This window comes from Aspergillus aculeatus, assembly GCF_001890905.1.
Source record: "Aspergillus aculeatus ATCC 16872 unplaced genomic scaffold ASPACscaffold_15, whole genome shotgun sequence".
In the NCBI taxonomy this organism is placed as follows: domain Eukaryota; kingdom Fungi; phylum Ascomycota; class Eurotiomycetes; order Eurotiales; family Aspergillaceae; genus Aspergillus; species Aspergillus aculeatus.
In genome coordinates, this window is record NW_017962990.1 from 266,207 (window position 1) to 292,602 (window position 26,396).

At 52.5% G+C, this 26,396-nt stretch overlaps 9 protein-coding genes across 9 annotated transcripts; 3 read left to right on the forward strand and 6 right to left on the reverse strand.

Moving 5' to 3' along the window:
* Window positions 1-269: 269 nt before the first annotated feature.
* ASPACDRAFT_81004 (putative RSC complex subunit (Sth1)) lies at window positions 270-5,310 on the reverse strand. The gene is made up of 4 exons (XM_020205768.1): window positions 5,080-5,310; window positions 4,767-4,968; window positions 969-4,693; window positions 270-913 (listed from the first exon to the last, which is right to left on the reverse strand). Exons 1-4 carry the CDS (start codon window positions 5,143-5,145, stop codon window positions 701-703), a joined length of 4,206 nt encoding a protein of 1,401 aa, XP_020053118.1. The 5' UTR covers window positions 5,146-5,310; the 3' UTR covers window positions 270-700.
* A 635-nt stretch (window positions 5,311-5,945) lies between these two features.
* ASPACDRAFT_81005 (BAR domain protein) lies at window positions 5,946-8,201 on the reverse strand. Its single transcript, XM_020205769.1, has 5 exons — window positions 7,683-8,201; window positions 7,456-7,623; window positions 7,279-7,394; window positions 6,940-7,220; window positions 5,946-6,880 (listed from the first exon to the last, which is right to left on the reverse strand). Exons 1-5 carry the CDS (start codon window positions 7,807-7,809, stop codon window positions 6,268-6,270), a joined length of 1,305 nt encoding a protein of 434 aa, XP_020053119.1. The 5' UTR covers window positions 7,810-8,201; the 3' UTR covers window positions 5,946-6,267.
* Window positions 8,202-10,245: 2,044 nt separating this feature from the next.
* On the reverse strand, window positions 10,246-11,312 carry mpt (putative DNA repair and transcription factor Ada). The gene has a single exon (XM_020197639.1). The coding sequence runs from the start codon at window positions 11,182-11,184 to the stop codon at window positions 10,297-10,299; it is 888 nt and encodes a 295-aa protein (XP_020053120.1). The 5' UTR covers window positions 11,185-11,312; the 3' UTR covers window positions 10,246-10,296.
* Window positions 11,313-11,706: 394 nt separating this feature from the next.
* On the reverse strand, window positions 11,707-13,078 carry ASPACDRAFT_81007 (60S ribosomal protein uL2). Its single transcript, XM_020205770.1, has 5 exons — window positions 13,051-13,078; window positions 12,916-12,973; window positions 12,339-12,830; window positions 12,152-12,237; window positions 11,707-12,068 (listed from the first exon to the last, which is right to left on the reverse strand). The coding sequence occupies exons 2-5, from the start codon at window positions 12,962-12,964 to the stop codon at window positions 11,931-11,933; spliced, it is 765 nt and encodes a 254-aa protein (XP_020053121.1). The 5' UTR covers window positions 12,965-12,973; window positions 13,051-13,078; the 3' UTR covers window positions 11,707-11,930.
* Window positions 13,079-14,555: 1,477 nt separating this feature from the next.
* Window positions 14,556-16,617, forward strand: ASPACDRAFT_1882621 (uncharacterized protein; the record flags this gene model as incomplete). The annotated part of the gene is made up of 6 exons (XM_020198290.1): window positions 14,556-14,816; window positions 14,923-15,092; window positions 15,215-15,344; window positions 15,395-15,763; window positions 15,820-16,459; window positions 16,505-16,617. The coding sequence occupies exons 1-6, from the start codon at window positions 14,616-14,618 to the stop codon at window positions 16,615-16,617; spliced, it is 1,623 nt and encodes a 540-aa protein (XP_020053122.1). The 5' UTR covers window positions 14,556-14,615.
* Window positions 16,618-16,997: 380 nt separating this feature from the next.
* ASPACDRAFT_124670 (DUF1770 domain-containing protein) lies at window positions 16,998-18,322 on the reverse strand. Its single transcript, XM_020196742.1, has 3 exons — window positions 17,815-18,322; window positions 17,499-17,693; window positions 16,998-17,406 (listed from the first exon to the last, which is right to left on the reverse strand). The coding sequence occupies exons 1-3, from the start codon at window positions 18,121-18,123 to the stop codon at window positions 17,365-17,367; spliced, it is 546 nt and encodes a 181-aa protein (XP_020053123.1). The 5' UTR covers window positions 18,124-18,322; the 3' UTR covers window positions 16,998-17,364.
* A 111-nt stretch (window positions 18,323-18,433) lies between these two features.
* On the forward strand, window positions 18,434-20,133 carry ASPACDRAFT_81010 (adenosine kinase). The gene is made up of 6 exons (XM_020205771.1): window positions 18,434-18,527; window positions 18,632-18,647; window positions 18,736-18,886; window positions 18,954-19,633; window positions 19,694-19,807; window positions 19,886-20,133. The coding sequence occupies exons 1-6, from the start codon at window positions 18,476-18,478 to the stop codon at window positions 19,923-19,925; spliced, it is 1,053 nt and encodes a 350-aa protein (XP_020053124.1). The 5' UTR covers window positions 18,434-18,475; the 3' UTR covers window positions 19,926-20,133.
* Window positions 20,134-21,141: 1,008 nt separating this feature from the next.
* Window positions 21,142-24,143, reverse strand: ASPACDRAFT_46309 (uncharacterized protein; the record flags this gene model as incomplete). Its single annotated transcript, XM_020201762.1, has 6 exons — window positions 21,142-22,778; window positions 22,834-23,424; window positions 23,493-23,670; window positions 23,729-23,855; window positions 23,942-24,028; window positions 24,115-24,143. The coding sequence occupies 6 exons, from the start codon at window positions 24,141-24,143 to the stop codon at window positions 21,142-21,144; spliced, it is 2,649 nt and encodes an 882-aa protein (XP_020053125.1).
* A 722-nt stretch (window positions 24,144-24,865) lies between these two features.
* On the forward strand, window positions 24,866-25,921 carry ASPACDRAFT_1874005 (uncharacterized protein; the record flags this gene model as incomplete). Its single annotated transcript, XM_020198026.1, has 3 exons — window positions 24,866-25,337; window positions 25,445-25,534; window positions 25,619-25,921. Exons 1-3 carry the CDS (start codon window positions 24,963-24,965, stop codon window positions 25,919-25,921), a joined length of 768 nt encoding a protein of 255 aa, XP_020053126.1. The 5' UTR covers window positions 24,866-24,962.
* Between the last annotated feature and the right edge of the window lie 475 nt (window positions 25,922-26,396).

The window sequence follows — 26,396 nt, forward strand, 5'->3', positions numbered from 1 at the left end:
TCCCTGTAGAGCAGGCCCCTACGTAGAATGTGCTACATAGTATCACTCCGCCCGTCGAGCACCATTCCCTATGACGAAACCACAATCAGACAACAACTCATACATTACAAAGGACTACATTGACTATGGCTAAATCACAAAAGGACGGAGAATCCAAGTTACAACCAAGGCCATCATCCTCCGAGAGACGCGTGGTCTAGCCACATTTGCCCCCAGGCCCAACGGCCCGAGCAACGGCCGTTGCAGAAGTCGTAGGAGGAAAAAGGGGGGAAGGAAGGGGAAGGAGAGAAACGAAAATGAAACATGTCTTCGACCAGGCTCCCAATCCAGATATCCTTCTCAGACAGCAGAAAAGATTTTTGGAAGAAGGGGAGGGGGGGAGAAGTATGAAATTCATGTCATTGTGAGTGACTGCAGGAAACAGAAAGAGTAAAAAAAAAAAAAATCAGGAATCGCTCGTCTTCAAGCTGGAGAGCATTGCGCCATCGACCGTCGTCCATCCGCAGCCACCAAAGTCATGTAACGCCGTCCACGGAGCCAAATATCGGAAGAGGGCATGTCAAGAAACACAGAAGGGTGAAAATAAAGAGGAGAATCAAAACAGTATAGAAGGTAATGTGCAATTAAGCAAAGGTTTTTGCAACACGTTAAAACATATCGGAAATCAGCCCACTATATCTGCAAAGCGTCTATTAGCGGTTCATTCATCCTCGTTCACACCACTGCCGCTAGTCGGTCCCATGCTGTCCCGGTTGCCGCTGTTGAAGGTCAGCTTCAGTTTGGGCGTTGCAACAGGACCGGGCGTGTCGGTGCCAGAAGCCGCAGCGGTTTGCTCATTGTCACCTAGGTCGTCATAATTGGCGAACTGGGGATGAGCTTCGGTTTCCTTCTTCAGTTCGGATAGACATTTGGCCTGTGTACTGTTAGCATCAATTCACCTTAAATTGACCTGTCGCAGAATATTTTACCTCGATGTCGTTGGCATCTTGAAACAGGATGCTGCCGTCCTCATTGTATGTTCGAGCGTTCTGACACAGAAGGTGGATATCATTACGGAAGTCCTTCAGGTTCTGGTACTCGTCACGGTTGATCTTCTTCTTGATCATCTCCATGGCGATTGGGTTCTGGATGATCATGTAGTAGTCAGGATACTGCGACTTTGGAGGCGGCTTCATAAAAGGTTCGATGATAGACCGGGTCACGGGCCCGTCCTCGCTGTCCGAGGAATCTGCTGGCAACTCCTGCTCCATGTCCATCAATGCCTGGTAGACACGGTTAACGATGCGCTGCAGAATAGCGCGATCCTCGCTGCTCAAGGTTTCGATGGGTTTGGCTTGTCTTCCTCTCTTTCGCTTGGGCTGAGGCGTTTCTTCCACAACCTCCTCTGCCTTGCGCTTGGGAGCAGGTCCGCGGCGACGTTTCTTTGGTTGAGGGGCTTCCGAGCTCTCCCGCGACGGTTCCGGTGAGGATTCAGCACCTGCCTTCCGGCTGCGCTTCTCCTTGTTGATACGACGGCGCTCAACTCTGGCCTCCTTTCTGGCGATCGCATCTTCGATGGTATCGTCATCGGCATCCACAGCCATAAGCCATTGTTCTTCCGTGAGACCATCGTCGTAGCGGGTCACCTTGCGTTCACGTGCACCACGGCCACCCACATCAACCTCAACTTCTTCTGTGACCGGGTTTTCTTCAGTAAGATAGATATCCGGCAGTTCTTCTTCGCACATGAGGCGAGGGTATTTGTGGCCAGGACCGTATGGGGTATTCTTTTGTCGCTCCTTGTCAATACGCTGGAACGTGATCAGTTCTTCGTCCGATCGTGCCATAATATCGTTGAGGTCGTCGTCATCCATCTCCTCCTGGTCACCGATTTGATCAGCGGCCTCCGCCGTCTCGAGCAGTGTCCGCAAGAGTGCGTCACGTTCTTCGTTGGTTGACTTGTTATCGAACTTTCCTGCCTGAATGACTTTGCCGTCCATATCAAGCTTGAACTGTGCACGTTCTAGGATTTTCTCTTCAACTGAATTGGAGCTGATGAGACGCAAAATACGAACTTCGTTCTTCTGACCAATACGATGAGCTCGATCCTGCGCCTGCAGATCCTGATGGGGGTTCCAATCGGAATCGAAGATGATGACGGTGTCAGCGGTCTGGAGATTAAGACCAAGACCACCCGCACGTGTTGACAACAAGAAGCAGAAGTACTCGGAGCCTTCGGCGTTGAACTTCTTCAAAAGATCTGACCGATCATCGGACTTGGTAGAACCATCGAGACGGAGATATTTCAGGCCACGAAGGCGCAAGAAATCCTCCATAATGTTCATGATCTGAGTCATCTGGAAAAACATCAAGACACGATGACCAGTGGCACGGAACTTGGGCAAGATTCTGTCCAATAGTTCGAATTTACCGGCCGTACGCCAGAGTAGATCGTTGGTTCCGCGTCCGGGGTTCATCTGATCTTCAACAGGCTCGAAAACAAATGGATGGTTACAAAGCTTTCTCAGCTGCATCAACATGTTACTGAGACCACGCATGCCGGTCTTACCACCCTTGCCATCACTGACGGCCATTTTGTTATGGGTGACAAGCTGCCTATAAAGCTTGGCTTGCAGAGCAGAGAACCGACACTTGATGACTCTTTCTTGCTTGTCGGGCAGATCCTTCTCGACATCCTTCTTCAGACGTCGGAGCAGGAAAGGTCGAAGAACCTTGTGCAAACGACGAATAACAAGCAACTGTTCTTCTTCGCTAAGTTCCATGCGATCTTGTCCACCCGTGTTAGCGAATGGTGTGTTGAACCACTCGTCAAAGGATTTCACAGATTTGAAGATATTCGGCAAAACGAAGTTGAGTAGAGCCCACAGTTCTGGGAGATTGTTTTGCAAGGGAGTACCGGTCAGAATCAGACGATAACGGCTAGTATAGTACTGCGACAAAGTACTGCTCAACTTCGACTGCGTATTCTTCATACGATGACCTTCATCGACGATCATGTGGGTCCACTTGATCTTGCTCAGAATAGGGCGATCCTTGATGATGTATTCGTAGGTGGTCAGAAGGACCTGGAAATTGCCCCAGCGGATCTGTTGTTGCTGCTGCTTGCGCGCATTGGGGGGACCCTTGTAGACAACCCTCGAGACCGAAGGTGCCCATTTCTCAAATTCCAGGTTCCAGTTGGTCAGGGTACTGAGAGGAACAATGACGAGGAAAGGCCCGTTGTTCTTCTTTCTCTCAATGATGTAGGTGATCAAGCTGATGGTCTGAATGGTTTTTCCAAGACCCATCTCATCTGCCAGGATACCATTGAGGTTGTTGTTGTAAAGTGAGATCATCCACTGCAGACCCTTCATCTGATACTCTTTCAGAGTACCGCCAACAAGGATGCTCGGCTGAACAGTGACTTCTTCTTTGATACGATGAGCAACAGCATAGTAGTCAATTTTCTTTCTGCCATCGCCCTCGTCTTCACTTCCAGAAGCGATCTCTTCCTCCTCTTCCTCCTCCTCGAAGAACTGGTCTTCTTCACCATAACGCTCAGCAAGACTGCGCTGTTGCTCCCGCACGGAGGCAGCAAGCTGCTTGAGGAAGTTGTCGGTCTGTTTCAACAGGTGAGAGATACGAGAATCCTTGGCTTGTCCGAGCAGTTTCAAGTAAGTCTCCTCATCGTTGGCCTTCAAGGCTTGGAGACGTTGCTTGGCAGTACGCTCGACACGTCTCTGCTCCTCACGCTCCATATGCTGATGGTGTTGAAGCATCATCCGACCCAACTTCTGCGCACGGGTGCGCTGCTGAGCAGCAGCATTTTGCAGTTCTGCGCCGTGGTTGAGGATGGCCTGGAGATGATCGTACTGTTTACGCTTTTCTCTGGTTTCGCGCGCATCGCGTTGTTGCTTTTCCAGCTTCTCTGTAATACGGGCTTCACGCAAGTTCTGCTTCTTCATCCGGCGATGGCTAGAGCGGTTCGCCGTCATACCCAGATTATCAAAGTGAAACATTTCGTGCTGCATCTGCTTGCGAAGAAGCTTCTGTTTAGGCAACAAGCTGAGCATCTTATACTCAATCAAAGCTTTCAGCTTCAGGGAATCGTCGCCCGTGGCAGTGTCACTCTGGCTAGAGTCCCAGACACCGAGATTGGCCGGAAGCTCAGCCAGCTCAGCCTTCCGCGCGTTGATCCTATTGTAGACTGCAAGTTCCCTCTCTTCGCGCACTTGGTCCATGTCAATGCCAGCGGGCATCAAAGCAGGCACGCGCATGCGATTAGCACGAGAGGTATGATCCGTGAAGCCGATGGTCTTGGGTATCAGATCATAGGGTGACTGGAAGGTTTGGTAGAAGTCCTTAGTCTGAGTCTCCTCTTCCATATTCATAGAGGACTCAGCCTTCCCTTGGGCAGCGCTGTCCAAAACGTTCTCAGCAGTCGCGATTGCATCTGCAGGGGCCGGAGCCTGCGCCTTTTTAGGAGGGAAGAGTTGTTGTTGAACTCGAGCTGGGATCGGGAGGTTCTTGGAGAGCATCTTGAAGGCCAAAATCTGGTTCCGAAGCGTCGCCAATTGCTCGGCAGAAAAGCTACTGCTGGCAACAGACATACCCTTTTGAGAAGGAATCTGGCCTGAAGCCTGCTGGGCAGCGGGCGTAGCTGAGGACCCATCCGATACCACGTTGACAGGGGCTGTGGCGGGATTACTGCGGCCTGTGGATGCTAGCGTTAGCGGAGAGGCTACCTAATAACTACCTGCAGACGCAGGTCAAGGTGGAAGCCATACCATTGACACCATTTGCGACGGCGGCGTTATCTGGAGTCACGCCATTGAGCTGCTGCTGGCGTTGTTGCGCCTGAAGCTGCTGTTGGGCGAACCTCTGCTTCTGAAATACTTGTTGCCGTTGGACTGCTGAAAGCAGGTTATGGGCTTTGAGGTATTCGGGGTCGTCATGGCGCACGCCTTGTTCTTGCATCTGCTTGTATTTCTTCAAGGGGAATTAGAGTTATGCCATGGAAAATTTGAGACGAAGAAAGGGAGGGTGTGTGATGGTGGTATAAGGAAGAAGAGAGTGAAGGGCGGGTCAACGCGGACGCACCTGCAGGACTTCTTGAATGTGTTGCTGCGTCAAGTTCGGCGGCAAGCTCATGTTTCCAGCCGCCATGTTGGGTGCTGACTGGAGAGAGGCCATGCTCTAGCGCGTGGTTGTTTTATTCATAAGCAACGCAGGAGACACGAGGGAGGCCTGGGTTGCGACAGGGCACAGTAAAGCGCTTAGAAAAACACGTGGGAATTGAGAGCGGCGACGGTAAATGAGGGATCGCGCGAGGGGAGCGATGGGGGGCGCTCAGTTACGAAAGTGAATGGATAGGGATGCCTCTTTGTGGATGGATGCGACAGGTAGCGGCCTGTATCTGGACTTTGGCGACAAGTTTCGTGATGTTTAGGCCGGACCGGGGGAGATACAGAGCGGTAGGCGACAAACAGGAGAATCAGTAAGTAGAGAGAAAGGGGCGTCTAACGCGAAGAAGAAAGTGTAAAAATGACCCCAAAGGGGGGGCCGGGGGTGAGAATGGCGCGTGGAAGGCCAGTCTGGATGAAATGGAGATGGAGGGGACGGGGCTTTCGCGACTTTCCGTGCTGGTCGGGGAAACTGGCGGTGCTCTCAGCCTGTGCCTGTAACGAGGAGAGGGTAGGCGGCGAGACGTTGGAAGAAGATTTCGTGCCGTGTCACGTGAGACTGGGATGGGGGATGCCGCTGCTGGCTGCTGGCTGCTGACTCAGCAACCGACTCTCGCGCGGCGGACTTGCCCGGGGGCCGGGTTAGGACTAGCGGGAAGCTCTCCCCAACCTCGGCCGATATGATGATTACTGTACCTATGGATGTGAAAGGGCATTCCCAACTACATACAATGTAAGCAGCTAATGATGATGATCACAGCAACAAGTCAATTCAGTCAAGATCTCAAGCATCGAATTGATTTCCCAACCATCAAACTAGTCCCATAACGACATAGCGAACAACAGTTCTATGCAATCCCTTCACTGTACAGTACAATTCAGAACCCCAGTGCTCACAACACTGTCGCGTCACCTTTTACAAAGATACACCACGAAGGAGAAGACTGCTTTTCTCACTTAAGACCACCCACTATCTTATACCACCTGCCAGCAGGATGTAAATCAGACTCAAATAGAATTGCAGCAACGTAGGTTTGCTCAGCAACCCACACCCCACATAATGCCCTCCCACCTGACTACCATATGCGTCAGAAACGTCCACACCCTACGCGTCACCTCCGATTGGGATCACCCTCTTCATAGGGGGTGGGGGAGGGGCGGGCTTCTTAGTGCGAGGGGGCGGAGGTGGGGGGGCCTTCTTGTGCAATGATGCGCTGTTGAGGGTGTTCGAGCTGGATCTTCTCGTAACTACGCTGCCATAGGATGGCCCCGGCGATTCGTTGCGTCCCATATAAGATCGATCTGGGCTAGTGCCGCTGCGTGGACTGTCATCCTCAGACGGATCCATGTACGGATCAGCATAACCTCTACCGGCAGGGCGCGTTTGACTGCTGTTTCGGCGGCCAATGTAATTCTCACTGGCGGACCGAGACGGCCACTGATACGGGCTGGAGGTGGAATCCTGGCGCAATTGCGTAGGGCCCTCAAAAGTTGAGGTCCTGCTCAGTACGGGCCGGCTCGAGTAAGCATCAGGCGGATAGACCTCTCTACCCGTCGGTTCAATCGAAGTGGCCCGGGAGGAGCGAATAATCGGCCGGACATCCACCCCATTGTGATCCTCCTCGTGCAACGGCTCGTAGCGATCGGCGAAAGAGTGTGCGGTGTTGGAGCGGGGACGGCCTGGACGACGGCCATTAGGAGTCTGGGAAAGAGGTTGTCTGCCGGCTTGTTAATTATTTAAACGCTTGGGACAGAAGCATGGGCGGGGGCAGCTCACCTGCCAGGCCACTCGCTCTTGAGCTGGAGCAGCACCTCCTGGCACTTTGCGTGGTAGCTCAGTTGAGCATCCAAAAACGCCTCCAGATTAATTACGCCCTCGGCTTCCGAGTCCTTAATGTCCTGCATTCTTCGGCAAACGTCATCGTTGGCCTCCTCGTATTTGACCTTCTGAGTCCGCAACTCCTCCTCCACACGGAAGTCTTCCCTCTTCGCTTTCTCCATTTTGGAAAGCGATGTATCGTATGCCAGACGGCGACCATCAAGCTTTTTGCGGGCAGTCTGCACTCCTCATCAGTACTCCTGCAACAAAATATCTGTGGATGATGGGTCTGGCTACCTGGTAGTCTTTCAGTTGGGTTAAAGAGTGTTCGAGCGACTCGAGCAGCCCTGCATTCACCTGAGAAATGTAGGCATCCTGGAGGCGAGCCAGGCGCTCCTCCGCTCTACCAAGCACTGCACAGAAAACCGTATGAGCATACAACTTCACCCCACAGCATAAGGGGGAATAACATACTGATCATGGAACGTCCATACTCAGAGTTTGCATCGAAGTCTTCACCGTGACCAACCATGCTGCTACCCAAATGGGCGATAGGCAGCGTCTTCTCCTTATCATCGCCTTCGCTGCGCTTCGAAATGGACTTAATATAAGCGGCAGTTGCCTTGTGGATGCGGTCGACACCTTATTCAGGAACGGAAAATTAGCAGAGTCAAAATAAGCGAACCGTGGGAGCAACCTACCATCGTGGCGCACGTTCATCTCCGTTTCCAAGGCTTTGAAGTCATCTGACAAATTGGTCTTAACTTCACCCCCCATTCTCTCGCCAGCCCATTGCTTGAAACGATCGAACTTCCGGTTGACGTTCATCTTGATTGCGGTGGTAGATATAGTAAAACAGGGGAACGAGCGTGGCGAATAGAGGGAATGTGTCCAGCGTTTCGAGGGTGGTTGGTGGTTCGCAAGATCGAGTCAAGCCAATTCAGTGATAACGAAAAGAGTAAGTATTCAGTAAGAGCGAGATCGGATGAATCAGGTGTAAATAGAGACTCGCAGTGCTCAAGCAAGGCACGGCTTGGGTATCGACAAGAAGTGAAAACAAGAAAAGCGCCACGGCCAGGAGGCGAATATGTGAAGAGATTTGGAGTAGTTCAGGTATAGCAGGGAAAGGGCAAAACAATTAAAATGCGCTTTGCTTGCGACAAGCGGGGGAAGGGGGAAAGGATGAGGAACTTGAAGCGGAGGAAGAGAAGAGAAAGAGGCAGAGTAAGTGAAGGTGGGAAGGTTGGAAAGGGGAAATTTCCTTGACCTTCAAGGTTGGGGTCATTAAATTATTTTTAATAACAGAGAGTGCTAGTACGTACTAGACTTGAACTAAATTGACTGGATTTGACTTGACAGTGTGTTTGTCCATTGCGGAATGACAGACAGCAACAGCAACTCTTCCTTTCTCCCCCATGCCAATCGCAAGCGGCCGATGTACTGAGGTACTGCACTGTACTGGCCCGGGAGTACTGGAGGTACAGTACGGAGACTGTACTCAGTAGGACTGAAAGCGCCACATTGCCTCTTGGTTTCCTAGCCAATTCAAATCACCCCCCACCAACACTGAGTGAATCTGATGGACAAACGTTTCCTACGAGATGAGGGGTGTTGGGGGGGGGGGGGGGCCAGAATGTCGAGTTCCAAGTTCATACTACAGTGGCTCCGCCATACTCGTACTCACAAAACCATAACCATATCTGACAGCAAATGAGTCAATTCGTCTAAATGGTTCCAGTCCGATCTTTCCTTTATGGTCATATCTCCTGAGCCCTGAAAAGTGCAGTTTGATGTACGAATTGATCAAGGAATGGAGCCGGGGGAGGCGGGGCCAGAACGCCAGGCGTTTGTTTGAGGTGTAGCTGAAACACAGGAGCATCACTAGTACAGTTCTTTACCAGACTGCTAAACTACAGTACAGTACGGAGTACCCATCGTATTCGTACCAATCCCCCATTCTTCCATTGTCGGACCTCGACCTTGAATGGCTTTCTCATTCTCGGGTTGTACTACCTTTGCTTGTGTGTATCACTCCACTGGCAACCCTCATAGGTTGGAACAGGTTTAACAACAAAGCAAGTGACACGCGTTTGTGGGCCATTGAAGTGGAGATCCGAACGCCCGTCAAAAAACCTGGATTGGCCGCGATTCGCTTTGCCACCAGCTCGAACAGTCGAGTCAAAACGAAGTTCTATTTACAGAAACACTAAGGGTGGGTTTGGGGAGGAGAAGGGGGGGGGGGGAACAAGTGATTTCTCTGTTACGAGATTTGGAACAGTGATGAGGAATGTCTTGCTTGGATTTTGAATTCGCAGGGTGTGTCAGTCATACTCGAAAAGCGCATTGATCATCAGCCAATCTCTGCCCATCGCGTCAGCAGGATGATATTGAGTATATTGTAGCATATCATATCAGAATATGTATCTCTGGTGGGGAGAGTTTAAGTTGCTAAAAAGGTATCGGATGAGAACGGCCCCGGGGCGAAGTGATCCTCGTAGCTGGGATGAACTGTATGGATTCAAATGCACAATGGAGAGAACCTGCGTATTCCAGACTTCTTCAGACTCCAGACCGATTTTGCTCAGTACCGTACAGTGGGTGGGTGCCCTTACGGGTAGATACGGGATGGGAAAGGAAATGCTATCCACCATGGTTACTTAGACTATTGCTCAACATGCCATTCGCAGATCATACTATGTAAATTATGGTGCAAGATGTGATCGATGCATCTGGAAACTTCAATTGAAAACAAATAGCTGATCCTCTCCAAAACCAAAGCCGGGGATTTTCATATGCGAATGCTACTCTGTGCAATTCGAATCTGTATTTGTACAATTATCCTTACCCGTTGCGGAGCTCTCCGACTTGCGAAACCACCCTTTGTTTCTGTGTTAGAAGTCCAATCTTTGCTGTTCAATTGATCTAGATTCATCAGGGAGGCTCCTCTCTCCTCTGGGTTATTGCCGACGCAACTATGGCTTGTAATAGACAATTGGCGTACTGTAATCAACCACGCAACCACCTATTAGTTGATTCCGAGGCAGGCCCCATATCAGGGAAGATATATAAAGTCGATACACTCATCCAACCCAGCAAAGACGTCTATCAACCACTTTCCTGCCCCGAGTACATGTAATTATAGTATATTATAAGGATCATGGCCACCTAGGCCGTATGAAGAGCAGCCACAATAGCCCAAACGACGACAAAGTTCGAAAGATAAACATCAAAAAAACGACGTCTCCCATCAAAATCGAAGGCCCATCATGCCGTAACACCATATAAGTTAACACCCATTTCCCAGAGACTAATCGATTACTCAAATGTAGCAGCATCGTAACCATCATCATCATCGAATAATAAGCCAACCCCATGCCAAGCATGCAGTTCACCCAGTGGCTGCACCTCCTGCATGGAGACGAAACCAGTCTCGGCGGTAAACAATGCTGCATCAAAGTCATTCCACGGCCGGATCAGCTCCTCCCCAACGTCGGCGCTACGACTAATCCCATCAACAGCAACCTCCAAGCCACCGCAGGGCTGAAGCTGGCGCATCGTCCCTATTTCCGACGCCCCGTAGTTCTTCCCCTCCTTCTCCTGCTGCAACAGCGACACCTCCGTCTTCGCCGTCGCCGTTGTCGCTGCTGCCACCCACCCAACCTTCATCTTCTCCATCATCCCAGCAACATACCTCCCCGGCGTAACGCCCATGACCTTCCTGAACACGCGATGAAAGTGACTGGACGTGAGCCCAGCCTCGGTCGCAAGGATGTGAAGCGTGGGCTTCGACCCCGACTGGACTGCCGACGCGATCGTCTGACATGCTTGGTGCACCAGCTGAACCTGAGGACTACTACAACTGCTGCTGTTGCTGCTGCTGCCGCCACCGCCGTCAGTCTGCAGGGTCTCGGGTCTGCAGCGCTTACACGCCCGGAACCCTGCCCTTTCTGCCTGGGAGGGCCGGTCGTAGAAGCGGACGTTGGCCCGTCGCGCGAGCCGGGCAGGACAGGAGGCGCGGCAGTATATTTTGGTCGTTAGGACGGCGTAGACAAATGTGATGGCGGCGGGATCACGCTTGACGACGGCCTGCCAGCGCGCGGAGGCGCAGGCCGGACCGGGTGAAGGAGGGATCAGGCGAGGAGGAAGCTTGAGGGGTGGTGGCTTTTCTGATCCATTGGGAGAGGGCGCGGATGCTTCGGGCATTAGTTGAGCGGATTATCACAGGGAGATGATGTTGGTTGTAGGTGGTTGTTCAAAAGTGCATATGTATGTCTTTTGAGTAAGTTAAGTGACGGGAGTGTACACTTCTCTTCTACTCAGGATAAAGTCTCAGGGCTGTGATTGGTCACTTTGAAAGCAACATATTGTCTCCCGACGTGGAATTTTAGGTAGGACAGCCGATGAAGTCAGGAATGCGCGGGGATAATTCCCATATCAGTCGATAGGTTCCTTAGTTGATAATAGTGTGTACGTGGTGTATCATGAGATTATGAAGGATAAGTCTATACTATCCGACAATTTGCGGCCGCAGCACACTTTGCAGGTTAAAGATGTAGGACAACGTTGATGAGCGCGACTGCAATTTACACCATAATCACAAGTCCCGAGACAAATTTCTCGCTACGATCTCATGCTGTAGAACACATCGAATCCTCAGTATGACACTGGCAGTGAGAGCAGCTCCGTCTAGCAGAACCTTCGACTGCATCATCTACACTATAGCGCACCAGCAAGCCCCGCAACAGAGATACGTGTTCAAGCACAGGCACAGGAGTTGAATTTTTAACCCGTTTTTCTTTTGCTTTGGTCATCATGAAAATATTTGTTGGCCACAACCTAACTTGGCTAAGGACGCATGGGAGATTATCCGCAGTCGCCTAAGTACATATGCCTCATAGCAAAAGAGCATTTTCAACCCGTCACAAAAAGCACTCCACACCATAACCCGCTTAGTCCTTGGTCTTCTGGGTACCGCGGAGCAGACCAGTTCTCCGGGCAGCAATGAGACCGGCTTTTTGACCGTGGGCGGCGTAGCGGGAGATGGTAGAAGCCTTACCGATGTGCTGGTGGTTACCACCACCGTGAGGCTGTAGAGGAAATACTTGTCAGCACCCATTCCATCTCGTTCAGGCACGACTGCGCGACGCAGCCCAGAAAAGGGGAGTCTTACGTGATCGACGGGGTTCATGGCAACACCACGAGTCTTGGGCCAGGAGTTGCGCTTGACAGCGAACTTGTGCTTGGCACGAGAGGCCTCTGTAGGTAGATGTTAGCGGCCGATTCGCATCCAACTGAATTTCCTTCTCCGGTCTCCCGTTTTGCTGGAGCCAGATTTTTTCAGAGAGGAGAAAACGTACTGAGCAAAGGCTTGTCGGTACGACCACCACCAGCGACGATACCAACCATACCACGGGCGGTGTTCTTGATGACCTTCTTGGCACCGGAGGGGAGCTTGACACGGGTCTTGCCCTCCTCAGGGTTGTGTCCAATGACGGTAACGTAGTTACCGGAGGTACGACCAAGAGCACCACGGTCGCCAGCCTTCTCCTCAACGTTGGTGATAACGGTACCCTCAGGAACGGAGGCGAGGGGGAGGATGTTGCCGACAGTCAGGGTGGCGTTCTTTCCGGCGTAGATGAATTGACCGGTGTACATGCCCTCGTTGGCAATGAAGGTCTCGGTAACGTGCTTGAACTTGTAGGGGTGACGGAACTGGACCTTGGCGAGAGGAGCACCACGGCCGGGGTCGTGGATGATCTCCTTCACAACACCACGAGTGTATCCATGACGCTCAGCGTAGTCGAGGACACGGAACTGGGCAGGGGCCTTGTTGAGACGGGTGTTGGCCGCTACAGTCGAGATTTTTGCATCAGCATTTCGGGATTCTGGCACAGAGGAGATTTCGAATTTCATGAATATTGCGGTCGCACTCACTGAAAATGCTTCCACGACCCTTCCTCTGGTTGCGGATCACACGACCCATGGCGACTTTCTAGATAGGGACCTGGTGTTAGTATTCAAGAGGAGTCCGCCGGCGACCTGGTGGTGGGAGAGTTCGAGTTCTCGTACCTCAAATCTAAGATGACCTTGTCGGGTTGGTGTTGAGAATTCGTCGGCGAAGGGCTGTGTGGGCTTTAGGGTGGAAGTCGCTAATCTAACCGCGTCGGGGCTAGCGTGTATGAGTGAGCGGTGGCTGCCACTTGGGTGTGGCGCGGGTCGCTTCTGACTAAGCCCGGTAGGGCAATTGCACGGTTTGAAACCTACTGTGCCACTACGGAGGCTGAAGAGGACCAACTCGGCAAGCGGACTTGAGCCGATTACCAACCATTCATTCATTGATGCAGTGCATAAGTCCGTCCCTGTCCCTCTCTCTGTCCCTCAGTTCCAGTAACTAAGTTACTAACTGAGTATCAAGTTAAGCATGTCGGACTTTAGACATGTACTGCCCTGCCCTGCCCGTACCACTGTGCTTACCTTTACCCCTCCTGCCATACCATAAAAAAACCTCTTCTTTCCATACTGCGAGTCGCTTATCGACTATTTACCCTACATGTTAGTACAATACTGCACTTACATCATCTATGATGATATTATCGACAAACTCCACTCAGAGGGATGCATCATTCACGGCTCATCGAGCACTATCGACTCAATCCGGGTACAATTGAGAGACACCCAGTGTTTGAGTTGCTGATTCGTGTATATCCTGTTTGTCCTCATGAGCTGACCGCGTTTAGTAGTACAATTTTATCCCGAAGCCTTCCAGCTTCTAGGTATACGGGATGGGCAGATGAACACCCACATCCGGTCGCAACAAATAGCTGAGAACTTCCATGTTGATGCAGCTCAGATAGGCCGATTTGTGCATTCATTATTAGCACGCTTTTGGTTTGTGCCTCGGTGTTCGCGACGCCCCGTGCGTCTATATCCATGCTGTCAATTACGGATCGAAAGCCGCCTGGCAACATGGTATACCGCGAGCGGGGCAAGTCCGTTTAGGCTCGCCTGACGCGTCCATGCGAGCCTATATCCATTCATGAAAGTGCATCCTGCCAGGTACATCGCACTGCCCAGGCAGATATTCATGCCTATAAGGTGACCGAACATGAGGGTATACCTCTGTCTGGTCGACAGACATCTCCCAGAGCACAGTGCTGGTCGACCCCGATCTTCTCCTGGTAATTCCGTCACCCCTGTGACTATGGTCATGTTGGAGAAAATCTCAATGTACAATGACCTCTGATTTTGCTTGCCATCCTGTTGACCCAGGCATACAGTACAAGTAGACGGCGCTCTTGGTTCGATGATTCCACTTCTTTAATTTGATCTCTCTCCATGATTCAACATATCCCCCGTATAATGCGCGTGCTGCCTAGAACCTATTGAATGGATCATACAGTTCTATGTGCCATTGATGCAAAGCAAACCCAGACTATCGCCGGAGGGTTGGTGCTGATTGGTGCTGATCATCCCTGGATAAGGGCTGTTTTCTTGATGATGCCAGAAACGCCAGGCGCGTAAAAGCCGCGCTTCAACCGTAGTGCAAAGTAGAACTTCTCTGCGCCGCGGACCTGCCCGCTCGACCTTGTATCAAACATCTCCCCTCCTCACAAGCATCGGACAGCCACACAACCATGTCGAACCTGTCCCTTTCCGACTCAGAACTCTCGTCGCTTTCCTCGGCACCCCCGTCGGATGAAGAGACGGGGTCTATGGCCTTGGATGAGCCCGTGGGAATTACCAAGTACTTCAAGAAGGAATCCGAATCTCCGCCGCCGAAACGGGAGCCCTCACCACCCCATGAATATGTGCTAGCAGACAACTCCGATATTGCAGTATGTGACTCACTGAAATGCTGACCTGCTTGAAGCCTCCCGAAACTTATCCAACGCGTTGTTCACGTTTCCGGGATCCAGTGTGCTGACCTGTCGCAATCCCTAGTTCATTGTGATGTTCCGCGCGCGTTTCCATGATGTATTCCCGCGATCGGCACCACACTTTGGACCACAGGATATTGAGAGAGGTGTCGCCGAGAGCACCCCCGGCGATCATATTGAACGGCTGCTTTGTGCATTGCTAGGATTGGTGTTAAATAGGAAGAAAGATGTGGAGTATGACCGCCGCCCGCAACCCAGAACCCGCTCCATGGAGGTGTCCGCCAGGACGGATTGACCACCTACAATCTGAATCTTCCGGTGCATACAGAAGACTAACACTCGGTGACAATGCGCAGTCGGAATCACTACACGCGTCCCTTGGAGGAGGCGATCCAGACGCATGCCCCCCAATGGCCTAGGGCTTGGCAAGGCAAGAACCCTCTGCACGGGGGTAACAACTTCACAACCATGAAGCCGGGAGAACGCGTATGTCGCGCGGTCGCATCACCCAGCACAACCTTACTGACACACTCTAGTTGCTCCTACTCAAAACGTTGATCCTCTGGTCCCTTTCCTCCTCCGACGCCGTCCAAGCCAAGATCAAAGAATCCTACAAGCAAGCACGCCACGAGGACGACCTCAACCAACCGCTCTCCGTCCAGCCGTGGGGTCGCGACGGCCTCAAGCGTCGATACTGGCTCATTGAAGGCCTGGATGACACTCACTTCAGACTATACCGCGAGAGCAACCCGGCGTTAAAAACCAACACCTGGTGGAGCGTGGCGGGGAGCATCCCGGAGCTGAAGGTCATCGCGGACAAGCTCGACGAGGAGAAGAATATCCACTCCAAGAAGCTGAGCGAGAAGATCCGAAACTCAATCCCTCGGTTCGAAGGATCAGAGGAGGTAAGTCTCGGTCGCCCCCTTGGGAAGCTAACGACCTGCGCTCACCATTAAAACAGAAACGCAAACGCCGCGACTACCGGATTGCTCGGAAAGCACAATTCGCTCGCCCCGAGCCTGGCTTCTCCCTCTACGAAGGCCGCACTCGCGGCAAGAAGTTGAAATACACCTACTCCGACGATGAAGACATCTTCTCCGACGGCCTCCCCTCGACGCGACGCTCGACACGAAATACCTCGGGGGTGTCTACTCCCGTAGAGCCAGCGGGTCCCAGATACACAGCCAGTGGCCGACAAATACGCTCTCGCGCGGGCGGACTGTACGGCGAGTCCTTGCTCGCCGGGCAACGGGACGATGCCCAGACCGGCGACGAGGGCAGGCCCACGCGATCGAGGGCGAACCGGGCCAATGGGTATACCGATTACGGTCTGGATGAGGAGATGGAGGAAGGCTCCGCTGGGGCGCAGTCAAGCGGTAACGAATGGCAGGGCGGCGAGGAGGAAGAGGACAATGACTTTGAAGGGGATGACGAAGAGGAGGCGAGCGGCGATGAGGAAATTGCGAACGGCGAGCCACCCAGCCTGGTGGTACAGCTCCGATACAACAAGGACAAAGGCAAGGAGACGAGCAGCTCGGCAGACCCTGCTGAAACTGAACGACCATCGGAGGAACATTCCGAGACCAAGCACGAAGCATTGAGTCAATCTTCCGGCAACCCACCTCATGCCCATTTACCGTCCCTAGGGACCGAACCATCTGGCACGAAGCCGATCACCGCAACCAGCGCGGCTGTTCCTCTGGAGCCGAACAGCACTGGTCCCCATACCAATACTCTTGCGCCTGGGGCTTCAGTATAAGTCACGGGCGAAACTATCCAATAAGCAGCAGCACCTTCAATTGATACTAGAGCTATCAAGCGGCTATCTTTAGCAGAGAAACCATTCTTCTTTATCCTCACCACTGATAATATTATTTGCGAGAGCGTTCCCTTTGGTCAACTGTCAACTGTCAACTGTCAACTATACGGGTCAAAACATGGGATCTATCTGTTAGGCGTTTTTTCTCTATATCTATGGAAGGGGTCAGGTAGCATTGTGAATCACGATTTCCGAGTGGCGTGGGGCGTGCAAAAAGATACATTATTCATAAATGAGATGATCTATGTTAATGCTTACATCTGATATGTGAGTGTCGTTTGTCCGGGATGGGCTCTTTCTACATGGCTCTTCTCTCCAGATGCCGTCAGCGGACGGAGCCCGCCGTCTAAGAACAGGAGCTGGGACATTTATGCAATAGATACATAAATATACCTAAAACTACAGATTGCATGATCTAGCTAACCAGACGAAACAGTACGACCGGGGAAACGAGAACACCACGGGCATAAAACCTCCAGGGCTCTTCGGATGCAACGCCCGGTTGATGCTGTCAAAGAAGGAAAGAAAAAAAAAAGGGTATGGTTCATGAATCCACCGCTTCCTGATAGAATGAATGCGAACGCCGTAACGCTAAACACCCGAAATGCAAGAAGAACCCCCCCACCCCAAACGAACAAAAGCAGTCTTTAAGCAACTCGGTCGCATTTAGAGTGCCCCCAAAATCATTTAGGTGGCATTCGAGAACTGGGCCGTGTAGAACTGCAGAAACTCCGAGAATGTCAGAGGGTCAAAGAATTCCGGTAAAGGGTTCGTGCAGATAGGGAGGGGGTAGACTGAGAAACATGGGCAAAAACACTCACGTCATCTACCTTGGCGGCCACCCGAGGATCTTTGGCAGAGCCCAAAGGAGGGAGCTTCCAGTTGTTGACCTCGTACCACCATCGACGGATTCTGCTGCCCAGGGTCTGTCCGCTGAGGGAGGCATTGCGGTTCCAGAAGCGCCAGCCGGAGAGGGCCAGAGTCCAGAGCGTACCCTGCATCAGAGGAAGGAGGACCTGATGGAGAAAGGAAAAATGGGGGTGAGCGGGAGATTCAACCTGGTTTTGACGGAAGAACATCCCCCTAGAGAATGCTTCCTGTCTGGGAATTGAGAGGCAGGGGTGGGAGGTTACTCACCTGGTCTCTGATGGTGATCCACGCAACTCTTCCCCAGGTATCGGCGCCACGCAAGCTGGCGAGATAGCTCTGTTCGAAGCGCAGGTCGGGCAGTGGGGGGAAATTATGGCGCCGGGTGGCCGGTCTGACCATATGGCGAGGGTCGACGATGTCGGACGGGATGCTGCCAGCTTCGGAGGGAGCATCGTCAACCACGGGCTGCTTTTCGGAGGCTGCGGTCGGCGGGTTGACGTCGTGGTCCGGCGAGGGGTTTCGGTTGATCGAAGCCGTCTGGATGACCTCGGGAATTTGAAGGACAGGGTCGGTCATTGTGGTGTTATGATTGGTATTGAGAGTACTTGAATTCGCGATGGGAGAGAAACGTTGTTGGGTGTTATACAAAGCAATAAACAGGACGGTTCACTTGGTAGTAGCTCTCCGTCGGACAAGTTGAAGGGAACCTTGAAGGGAACCTTGAAGGTCGGAGGCCGGAGGAACTCCCTTGCTCGGCCCAATCAGACTCCGCCGGCCCCTCCTCCGCCCATCAGCCAGTTCAAGTCGGTTTAAGTCAGTTTAAGTACTCCGAACGCCCTCTCATCCTCTCTCTTTCTCCCCTCTCTCACACCCCTAACCTCTTCTTTCCCCTCCCAATTCATCCCATACTTCACCTCCACCTGTCACAATGGCTGCTGCTCAGGGCTACCCTTTGTTGTGTCTCGAGAACCCCCTCCTGGGTGCGTGGGATCTTCTCCTTCTTACCCCCTCCCCCCCCCCTGCCCCTCCCCCACTCCGGTTTGTCCCCAGGCTTAGGCTAACATCAAGCTTACGAGCTATACAGATATCCAGGCAGTCGGGTATGTCACTTATCTCCTATCTACTCATCTCTTCGATTCATCGTATTATTGCAAAACTCAAGCCTTGCTGACTCTTGCCCCCGCATAGTGATGCCGCTCTCCTGGAGAAGTATGGCCTGAAGGACAACGATGCTATCCTCGCCGAAGATAAGCACATGGGCCTGTATGAGGAGCTCCTCGGCCTTGATGCCAAGCTCATTGCTGGTGGTGCCGCTCAGAACACTGCTCGTGGTGCTCAGGTATGAGTCTCATCATATTCTCCGTTCCCGGGTCGGAGACTATTTACTAACCGCCAGGCGGATTTAGTACATCCTTCCCGAGAACTCCGTCATGTACATTGGCTGTGTCGGCAAGGACAAGTACGCCGATATCCTAAAGGAGGCCTGCGCCAAGGCTGGTGTCCACACTGAATACCGTATCGATGATGTTCAGCCCACCGGCAAGTGCGGTGTCATCATCACCGGCCACAACCGTAGCATGTGCACTCACCTTGCTGCCGCCAACGAGTACAAGCTTGACCACCTGAAGCAGCCCCACGTCTGGTCTCTCGTCGAGAAGGCCCAGTTCTACTATGTCGGTGGCTACCACTTGACCGTCAGCGTTCCTGCCATCCAGGCTCTGGGCGAGGAGGCTGCCGCCAAGAACAAGGTCTTCATGCTGTCCCTCTCGGCTCCTTTCATCCCGCAGTTCTTCAAGGAGCAGCTCGACAGCGTCCTGCCCTATACCGACTACACCTTCTGCAACGAGACCGAGGCTCGTTCCTACGCCGAGAGCCACGAATGGGGCACCGAGGATGTGGTTGAGATCGCCAAGAAGCTGGCTCAGCTCCCCAAGAAGAACACCAGCCGTCCCCGCGTTGCCATTGTGACCCAGGGCACCGATCCCACCGTCGCCGCCACCGTCAAGCCCAACGGCGAAGTCGAGGTCAAGCAGTTCCCCGTTCGCGAAATCCCCAAGAGCAGCATCAACGACACCAACGGTGCTGGGTGAGTAAACCGAGATTTCTTCCCTGTGATCCGAGAATCCCGATTCTGATTCTTCTATAGTGATGCCTTCGCCGGTGGTTTCTGCGCCGGTGTTGTCCAGGGCAAGTCCCTCGAGGAGAGCATTGATCTCGGCCAGTGGCTCGCTTCCCTGAGCATCCAGGAGTTGGGACCTTCGTAAGTTTCCCGACCTAGCTTACAACTCAGTTTCACAGTTAGAGAGTGATAGGCTAACGTCCATTCTTCCACTTCTAGCTTCCCCTTCCCCAAGCAGACCTACACCCCCTCCAACTAAAATCTCCCCACCACGCAGTCATACTAAATCAAGGTTCCGTCCGACATCACGGGACTGAGGACATAAAATATATATGTCGTAAGGCCAAACCACCAAGTTTAAACAAAAAATCTTTTCCTTTTCTTTTTTTTTTAGTTTAGGATTCAACCTTCTATACCCAAATTCTCTGTCGATGACTTAACGACTTCGACCATTTCTTTCCTCCTTTTCTTTTTCCCAAATGTTCAATGAATGTTGTGTGAAAGGTGCCTCTCTCCGATGGAAATTCAATAGATACCAAGACCGGAAGTGGCGCGGATGAACGTTCTCAACAACGAACTATGATGATGACCATGTGCTATTCCTCGGGTTCCAGATAATATAGACCGTAAAAACACGTTATGTGTGTGTCGCATAAGGGGGTAGAAGTCTTGCTCTCAATCAATTGGCCCTGTGGAGCTCAAGGCTGGCAGTAGACACATTGACTAGAGTAGCTTCAATCGAGAACAGCGATACGACACCGAAGTGATTGAGTATGATTTTGAGTATGAGAGTACAATTTGAAACTAGAAACCAGCTCGATACATCTTCAAGGTTGCCTGCCATTGGCGCTAGTATCCATCCAGCCTCAGAGAGCTAGGTGAATCAAGCTTAGTAGCATGGGAATGATAACGCGATACGGAGAAACCCGAATAACCTGATGCTTGCACCCCTCCAGCTCCGCGCTCCGCTCTCCGCTCTCCCCGCTCTTTCCCCTTAACTTTCTCACACATTGGAAAGCAGACCAACCAAGGATGCCCAGACGCCCAGACCATACCATTCTCGCCCGGCCTATGTTTGCATGTTTGGTTCGACCTCTCCCGCAACCTGGCTTGAGCTGAATCTATAGCTATAGCATGAAGGAGAATTGGACGATTGCAGCTGGCTATGTACTGCTAGTCCTATCTGCCTCCGAGGCTCAATCGCCATTATCCATACTGAGAATCCTCTTTGTTCATTCTTTCAATCGGTCATCTGCTTTCGTCTCTCTGTCCATTTCAGGTCTGCGTATACGCGGAGATACTACGCGTATATCTGCGACTAAAAGGATCTAGAGAGGGGATCCTAGCAGAAAAGAGAGACATACAGATTGGGATTGTTGGGAACCCGCTTTCATCCGCTGGTCTCAATCGCATAATCGGCAGGATTGGACAGAAGTCATGGCGATTCATCTACTAGACAAAGCACGTCGACAGGATCAACCGCCGTGGCCATAGCGAGTGCTATTTTGACCAATAGCGCCGTACTGTGGAGAAGATTGGCGGGCACTGCTGTTGAAGCCAGAAGAGCTAGGGTAGCCTGCGCCGGAGGACAACGTACTGGCAAGGAAGGCATCATTGGCCCAGGATGAGTTGATTGGACCACTAGGGGAGCCCATGTTTGGTGCTGATGCCGACGATTGGTTGGTGGGAAGAGCAATCGACCCCCCACTGACACCCGCCTCTAGAAGTGCTCGGTCCCATGCAAGACCGGAAAGCCGGTGGCTCTGGGTTGATGGACTCGAGGAGGGTATCCAGGAGGAGGGGACCGTGCCTGGGCCTGGGCCGGGGATACGGTGGAGGTATCCAGCGGCTGGAACTTGGTTCATCAGACTCTGGCGAAGCAGTAGCTCGTTCGCAAGTGACTCGTGAGATGGGTAGTGGCTCGACGGGCTGCCGATGCTTCCCGAGAGTGAATGAGTTGGGTACCGATGTCCGAGACCAGGAGGGGTTCGAGGAGAGGGAGCATCACCACCGAGGCTGGAAGATAGGGTTGTGTTCCAGATGCTGGGAATGCTGGGAAGCGCAGGCCGTGCAGTATAGGACTGGGATGACGAAACACGGGCAAGAGGGGCCGAGCCGCTGGCCACGGGCGGCGCAAGTCCTGGAGGGGCGACCGGAGTTTGCCGAGGAAGAAGATCCTCGCGGAAGATTGTCTCCGTGCTCGGATCAAAGTATTGACTTGATGGCCGCTGCCGGCTACCACCTTGCGGAAGAGTCAGGCTTTCTGGCACGCTCGGGGCGTTCTCGTACGTGTCCGAATCAACCAGACGTTCCACGCCTTCGAGTATGCGGTTCATACTAGCAGACATCGATGCCGACTGCGATCCACCGTAAACACTCGGAGCATCTGGAGCGTGGTTGAGGTCGAGGTTGGCTTGTTGTATTTCCTCGCGTTCAACACTCGCGGAGGACAGCGTGTGATTGTGCCCCGCGGGACTGGCAAAAAACTGCGAAGGGAGGTCTTCCTCCTTGTAGATGAAAGTCTTCTTGTCTTCGTCATCAACAAGTGCGATGGGGATCTTATTGCTGACTACCAAATCCAAGCCATCGATCACAAACTCGCGGATGCGGTAGAGCATTTCCATGTTGGGGTGATTACGTTCCACACCTGGGTCGTTCATTCGAGGCTTCTGTTGACCATTGGACCCCAGGTATCTGCGACAAGTTGTGTCCTTGCTCAGGGGCGCAAAGGCCAGAGTCTCTTCGTCTTCTTCCAAGAGATAGTCGATTTCGGGGAGGTGCACTACGTCGAAAGTGGAGGCCAGAAGAGTCAATGTGTTGGCGTATATCTTCCAAAACTCCGTGATTTGAACCGCCAAAGGTGTATCCTTTTCTTGTTTGTGCGCTGCTAGCAAGTGGCTGACCGTGAGCAACCAGGAACTGTAGTTTCGGAGTGCGGGAAGAACCCGACGAGCGACCACAGTGACCTTGTCAGGACCGGTCTGCGCGTCTTTGTTGCTCGAATCTTCAACCGCAAATCGCTCTACTTCTGCAAGAAGAATCTGAAGCAGGGTGAAGAACGTCTTCACATTGATCCGCTGAAAGAAAGCGCGCGCATTGGACACGGACTCCTCTAAATCTTGGTTCAGTGCATGACACTTGGACATTTACGCCATTAGAAGACTTACCGTTCGAGCGTAACCTAGAGAATTCTTCTGCGCTGATGTTGATTAGAACGAATTTCTGTAAAGTGCCTTCGAGCGAGCGTTCCTTCAAGTCAACAGCGAGTTGGTTGAGTACTTCGCTCTCCAGCTCATCATGCTCTGGGAAATCGACCCCCTTATAACATTGTGCATGCAGATATACAAACCAAGGAGCCAATGCTCTGCCGGGAATCCCAGCATCTTCGGGACGGATCAGCTCCCGCTTGGCCCATGCACTCATGACTTTTCTAAACTCGATCTCCAGGTTACCCTTAGCTGACGGGTGCGGCTCCTGGGCTGCTAGAGCCCTATACAAATGATACGTAGCGCGAAGGTGATTGCCATCAGCCAATGCAATGACTGCTAGCTGATTATGCGACGCGCCAGAGACTGGGTATATCAGAGTAGCCAGGTCATAGTAACCGATCGCGGGCCCCCAATTGCGCTCCTTTGTGACCAGCTCGGTCTCGCGATAACGGGAAAGATCGCCGAGACGAATCAAAGTCGCATGGCAAGATTGAAGGATCCGCTTCCTGAGGGCTTCCGTAGGTTGCAAGGGCGGCTCCGCCGACAGATCTGTGAAGGGTTTAGACTCCAGAAAACGGTGGGTTCGCCAAAGCTGACGGGACCGGCAGTTTGCTCACTGTCGAAATTGAATTTCCGGGCAACCTTTTCCAGCTCCGGAATCCCACCGACATGGGAGGACAATTGTTGGATGTAGCCTCGATAGAATCGCTGACTGGATTTGATGAATTCGAGGTAGTGCTTCTCGAGCTTCCGTTTCTCTACCGGTTTCTTCTTCTTCCCGTTTTCCTCGCGGAACTGCCATCGCACATCAGGGATTAGAGACGGAAGCAGACAGGGCCACCGTAGGACTCACGCGAGACAGCAATTTACGAAATCGAGTGTTGATTTTGAGATGACTATCCCAGAGGCGTCCTTCGACATCCGCGGAGCGGGCGGCGTCGAGGTCCTGAAGAATAGCATTTTGGCAAGCGGAGCGAAGTCTGCGACGGACGAGGACGACAAGACAACGGTCAGATCAGTTTTGCGCGCAACAGGAGGACGGCGGAAGGGAAATTCAGTTACTGACTCCGACAGGTGATGGGAGATTTCGGCAAACGTGGGCTCTTTTTCGGCAAGGCTCTTCAAAAGCTCTTTCTCGAGATTGAGCGCAATTCTGTGCGATGCAAGGATTAGCAACGTCAATGGGGATTAGACCGACGCGGAGGGAGGGGGGGAGGGGGGAAGGCAAGGGTGACTGACTGCCACGTATCCTGGAACGCGGACGCCATGCTCAGGAGATGAGATCACCGGAGCCCGCTTCACCTCCACCGTTGACTTCGCCGTCAGATGGCTATGGCTGGTTGCGAGCGTGCGGGCGACAAGGGTAGTGAACGATCCATCAGTTAGTGATAGTATATACAGAACGAGCGCGGTGAGCGGGGACGGTATGCAATTTCAAGAACGTCAGGGAAGAGGAGGGGGGTTGTGAATAAGTGACCCCGATTGGCAGCACGTATAAAAGAAGAAGTGAGAAGAAAAGAAAGTCAAAAGAAGCTCCAAAGGGAGGGTAGTGCTAAATCCAATTCAGGACGAACAACGGAGGGGTTGAAGGCCGCCGCTCGCTGAAGGGAAAATCCCATGAGAACTTTATGACGGGGAACTTTTCTTCTCGAGGCCGACAAAATAGAATCTAGTAAGAATAATGCGGCACTGCGGGAGGAACGGAGAGGCAGGCGGTCAGGCCTATCCACCCAATAGAGTCAGCCGTGGCCGCGATGCTTCCTACTTTACTATAGATTGGATTATAACTTCCACATCTCCAGCTTACCTGAATTACTTTCGACTTCGAGATACATGGTCAAAAGACAGGCACGAGTTCCTCTCAGACTCACTGCTTCGTCGTTAGATAGCTATGTAAGTACTGACTCTACCCCAACAGCAACGATAAATCCTGACCCATCTGCACAGGCAGAAAGATTGACCTCCTTCCACCAATGGATGGTCCAAGTGTCACGCCATTGCTGCAGAGTGAACTATTACCTCGCAACTGACCTATCACTGTCGCAATTCTCTCCTCAAACGCAGGACGGACAGCAAGTTCGGCCAACATGTCCATCAAACGCGCCCGCAGCGACTCCGACTCGCCTGCCGCCGCCGATCTGTTGTCGTCCGAGGAGGATGGGGCCCCGTCCTGGCCAGCATCCCCAGCATCCTCCACCGCGCCCTCTCTCGGACGCTCCAAAATGCACTTGCCCGACACGGCCGCTCCGGTTGCTGAAGTCATGCACTGCTCCCTCCCACCGCACCGCGAGACCATCGTCTTCGCCTCCTACGACGATTACGAGGTCCATTACCGGCAGTCACATGTCAACCGCTGCTCTCAATGTGGGAAGAATTTCCCCACGGATCGTTTCCTGAATCTTCACATCGAAGAGAACCATGACGCCATCGTCGCTACGCGACGGGAACGAGGCGAGAAGACGGTATGGGGATTTCCTTTTCCATTCCCGTAACCTAAACCACCTAACCTTTTTGTCTGGCCTAACCGCTGACCCTGCATTGCTGTTTTGCTGTTGGGGGGAAAATCCAGTACGGGTGCTTCATCGAGGACTGCGAGCGCAAATGCTCCACACCTCAGAAACGCAGAATGCACCTCATCGACAAGCACATGTTTCCCAAGGTATGGGCATGGCCCTTCCCGTCGTTTGCTGCGTACTACGGCTTCCCTTCTGGTGGGCTTGTTCTAATTCTCAGAACGGCCGAGCAGACGTACAATTTCTACATAGTCAATGATGGGATTGATAAACAGACCTCGTTGTTGCGGCCAACCAAGACGCACCGGCGCCGTCTATCTACTACTCCAGCCTCGCCCCAGGAAGGGCGGCTGAGGAACAGACCGACTTCTGGGTCCTTTTCGAGCGCGAACTCGGGTGTGCAACAGACTCTCGCGACCCCCGCGGTCGCCGATGAGATGGAGATCGCCGAGCTGGAGAAGTCCATGTCTGCGCTGCGATTCGTGCCAACCAGTGTTACGAGGAACCATGGCAGGGTTGGAAGGAGATCTTGACCTTGCGGTAGCTCGGCATATAGCTTACGTCCTACTTGGAAGATCGAAGCAGGCACACGAACAGAATCTGTGATTCTTCGCTCGCAGTTTTCTGACGCCGGATCATTCAATAACTCATATTGCTTTTTCGGCGCCTTGCTCAAATTGGGAACCAGGTCACATAGCAAAAGGAACTCTCCAGAAGGACCTGCAATAACTATCACATGCGGGGAAGAGCATCGATGACGTTTCTGTTCCTTCGTGTTATCAGAGCCTAAAGACTCCCTCCCGTGCCGGAAAGCACCTGCCATAGTCGGCAGATTGAGACTCATGTCACAGGCGAGTGATAACGGCGCAGGAGTTCGCTCTGCTCCAGAAGACATAGCGAGACATAGCAAATCATAACCTATCTATATACAGGGGTAATAAGGGAATATGAAGACTTCGAGCAGCGTGGGTATACAGCAACATGATATATCGTTCCCAGTAGAATAGC

Excerpts from the sequence above, each read along its gene's own strand:
- ASPACDRAFT_81004 (XM_020205768.1), bottom strand. The coding sequence starts at position 5,145 with ATGGCGGCTGGAAACATGAGCTTGCCGCCGAACTTGACGCAGCAACAC. Across the intron at positions 4,969-5,079 it reads ACATTCAAGAAGTCCTGCAG|AAATACAAGCAGATGCAAGA; the intron begins GTGCGTCCGCGT and ends TTCCCCTTGAAG. Across the intron at positions 914-968 it reads AAGATGCCAACGACATCGAG|GCCAAATGTCTATCCGAACT; the intron begins GTAAAATATTCT and ends AACAGTACACAG.
- ASPACDRAFT_81005 (XM_020205769.1), bottom strand. The coding sequence starts at position 7,809 with ATGAACGTCAACCGGAAGTTCGATCGTTTCAAGCAATGGGCTGGCGAG. Across the intron at positions 7,624-7,682 it reads GATGAACGTGCGCCACGATG|GTGTCGACCGCATCCACAAG; the intron begins GTAGGTTGCTCC and ends TTCCTGAATAAG. Across the intron at positions 7,221-7,278 it reads CCCAACTGAAAGACTACCAG|ACTGCCCGCAAAAAGCTTGA; the intron begins GTAGCCAGACCC and ends TGAGGAGTGCAG.
- mpt (XM_020197639.1), bottom strand. The coding sequence starts at position 11,184 with ATGCCCGAAGCATCCGCGCCCTCTCCCAATGGATCAGAAAAGCCACCA.
- ASPACDRAFT_81007 (XM_020205770.1), bottom strand. The coding sequence starts at position 12,964 with ATGGGTCGTGTGATCCGCAACCAGAGGAAGGGTCGTGGAAGCATTTTC. Across the intron at positions 12,238-12,338 it reads TACCGACAAGCCTTTGCTCA|AGGCCTCTCGTGCCAAGCAC; the intron begins GTACGTTTTCTC and ends ATCTACCTACAG. Across the intron at positions 12,069-12,151 it reads CCATGAACCCCGTCGATCAC|CCTCACGGTGGTGGTAACCA; the intron begins GTAAGACTCCCC and ends TTTCCTCTACAG.
- ASPACDRAFT_124670 (XM_020196742.1), bottom strand. The coding sequence starts at position 18,123 with ATGACCGACCCTGTCCTTCAAATTCCCGAGGTCATCCAGACGGCTTCG. Across the intron at positions 17,694-17,814 it reads GGATCACCATCAGAGACCAG|GTCCTCCTTCCTCTGATGCA; the intron begins GTGAGTAACCTC and ends TTTCTCCATCAG. Across the intron at positions 17,407-17,498 it reads TGGCCGCCAAGGTAGATGAC|TTTCTGCAGTTCTACACGGC; the intron begins GTGAGTGTTTTT and ends ACATTCTCGGAG.
- ASPACDRAFT_81010 (XM_020205771.1), top strand. The coding sequence starts at position 18,476 with ATGGCTGCTGCTCAGGGCTACCCTTTGTTGTGTCTCGAGAACCCCCTC. Across the intron at positions 18,887-18,953 it reads ACACTGCTCGTGGTGCTCAG|TACATCCTTCCCGAGAACTC; the intron begins GTATGAGTCTCA and ends AGGCGGATTTAG. Across the intron at positions 19,808-19,885 it reads ATCCAGGAGTTGGGACCTTC|CTTCCCCTTCCCCAAGCAGA; the intron begins GTAAGTTTCCCG and ends TTCCACTTCTAG.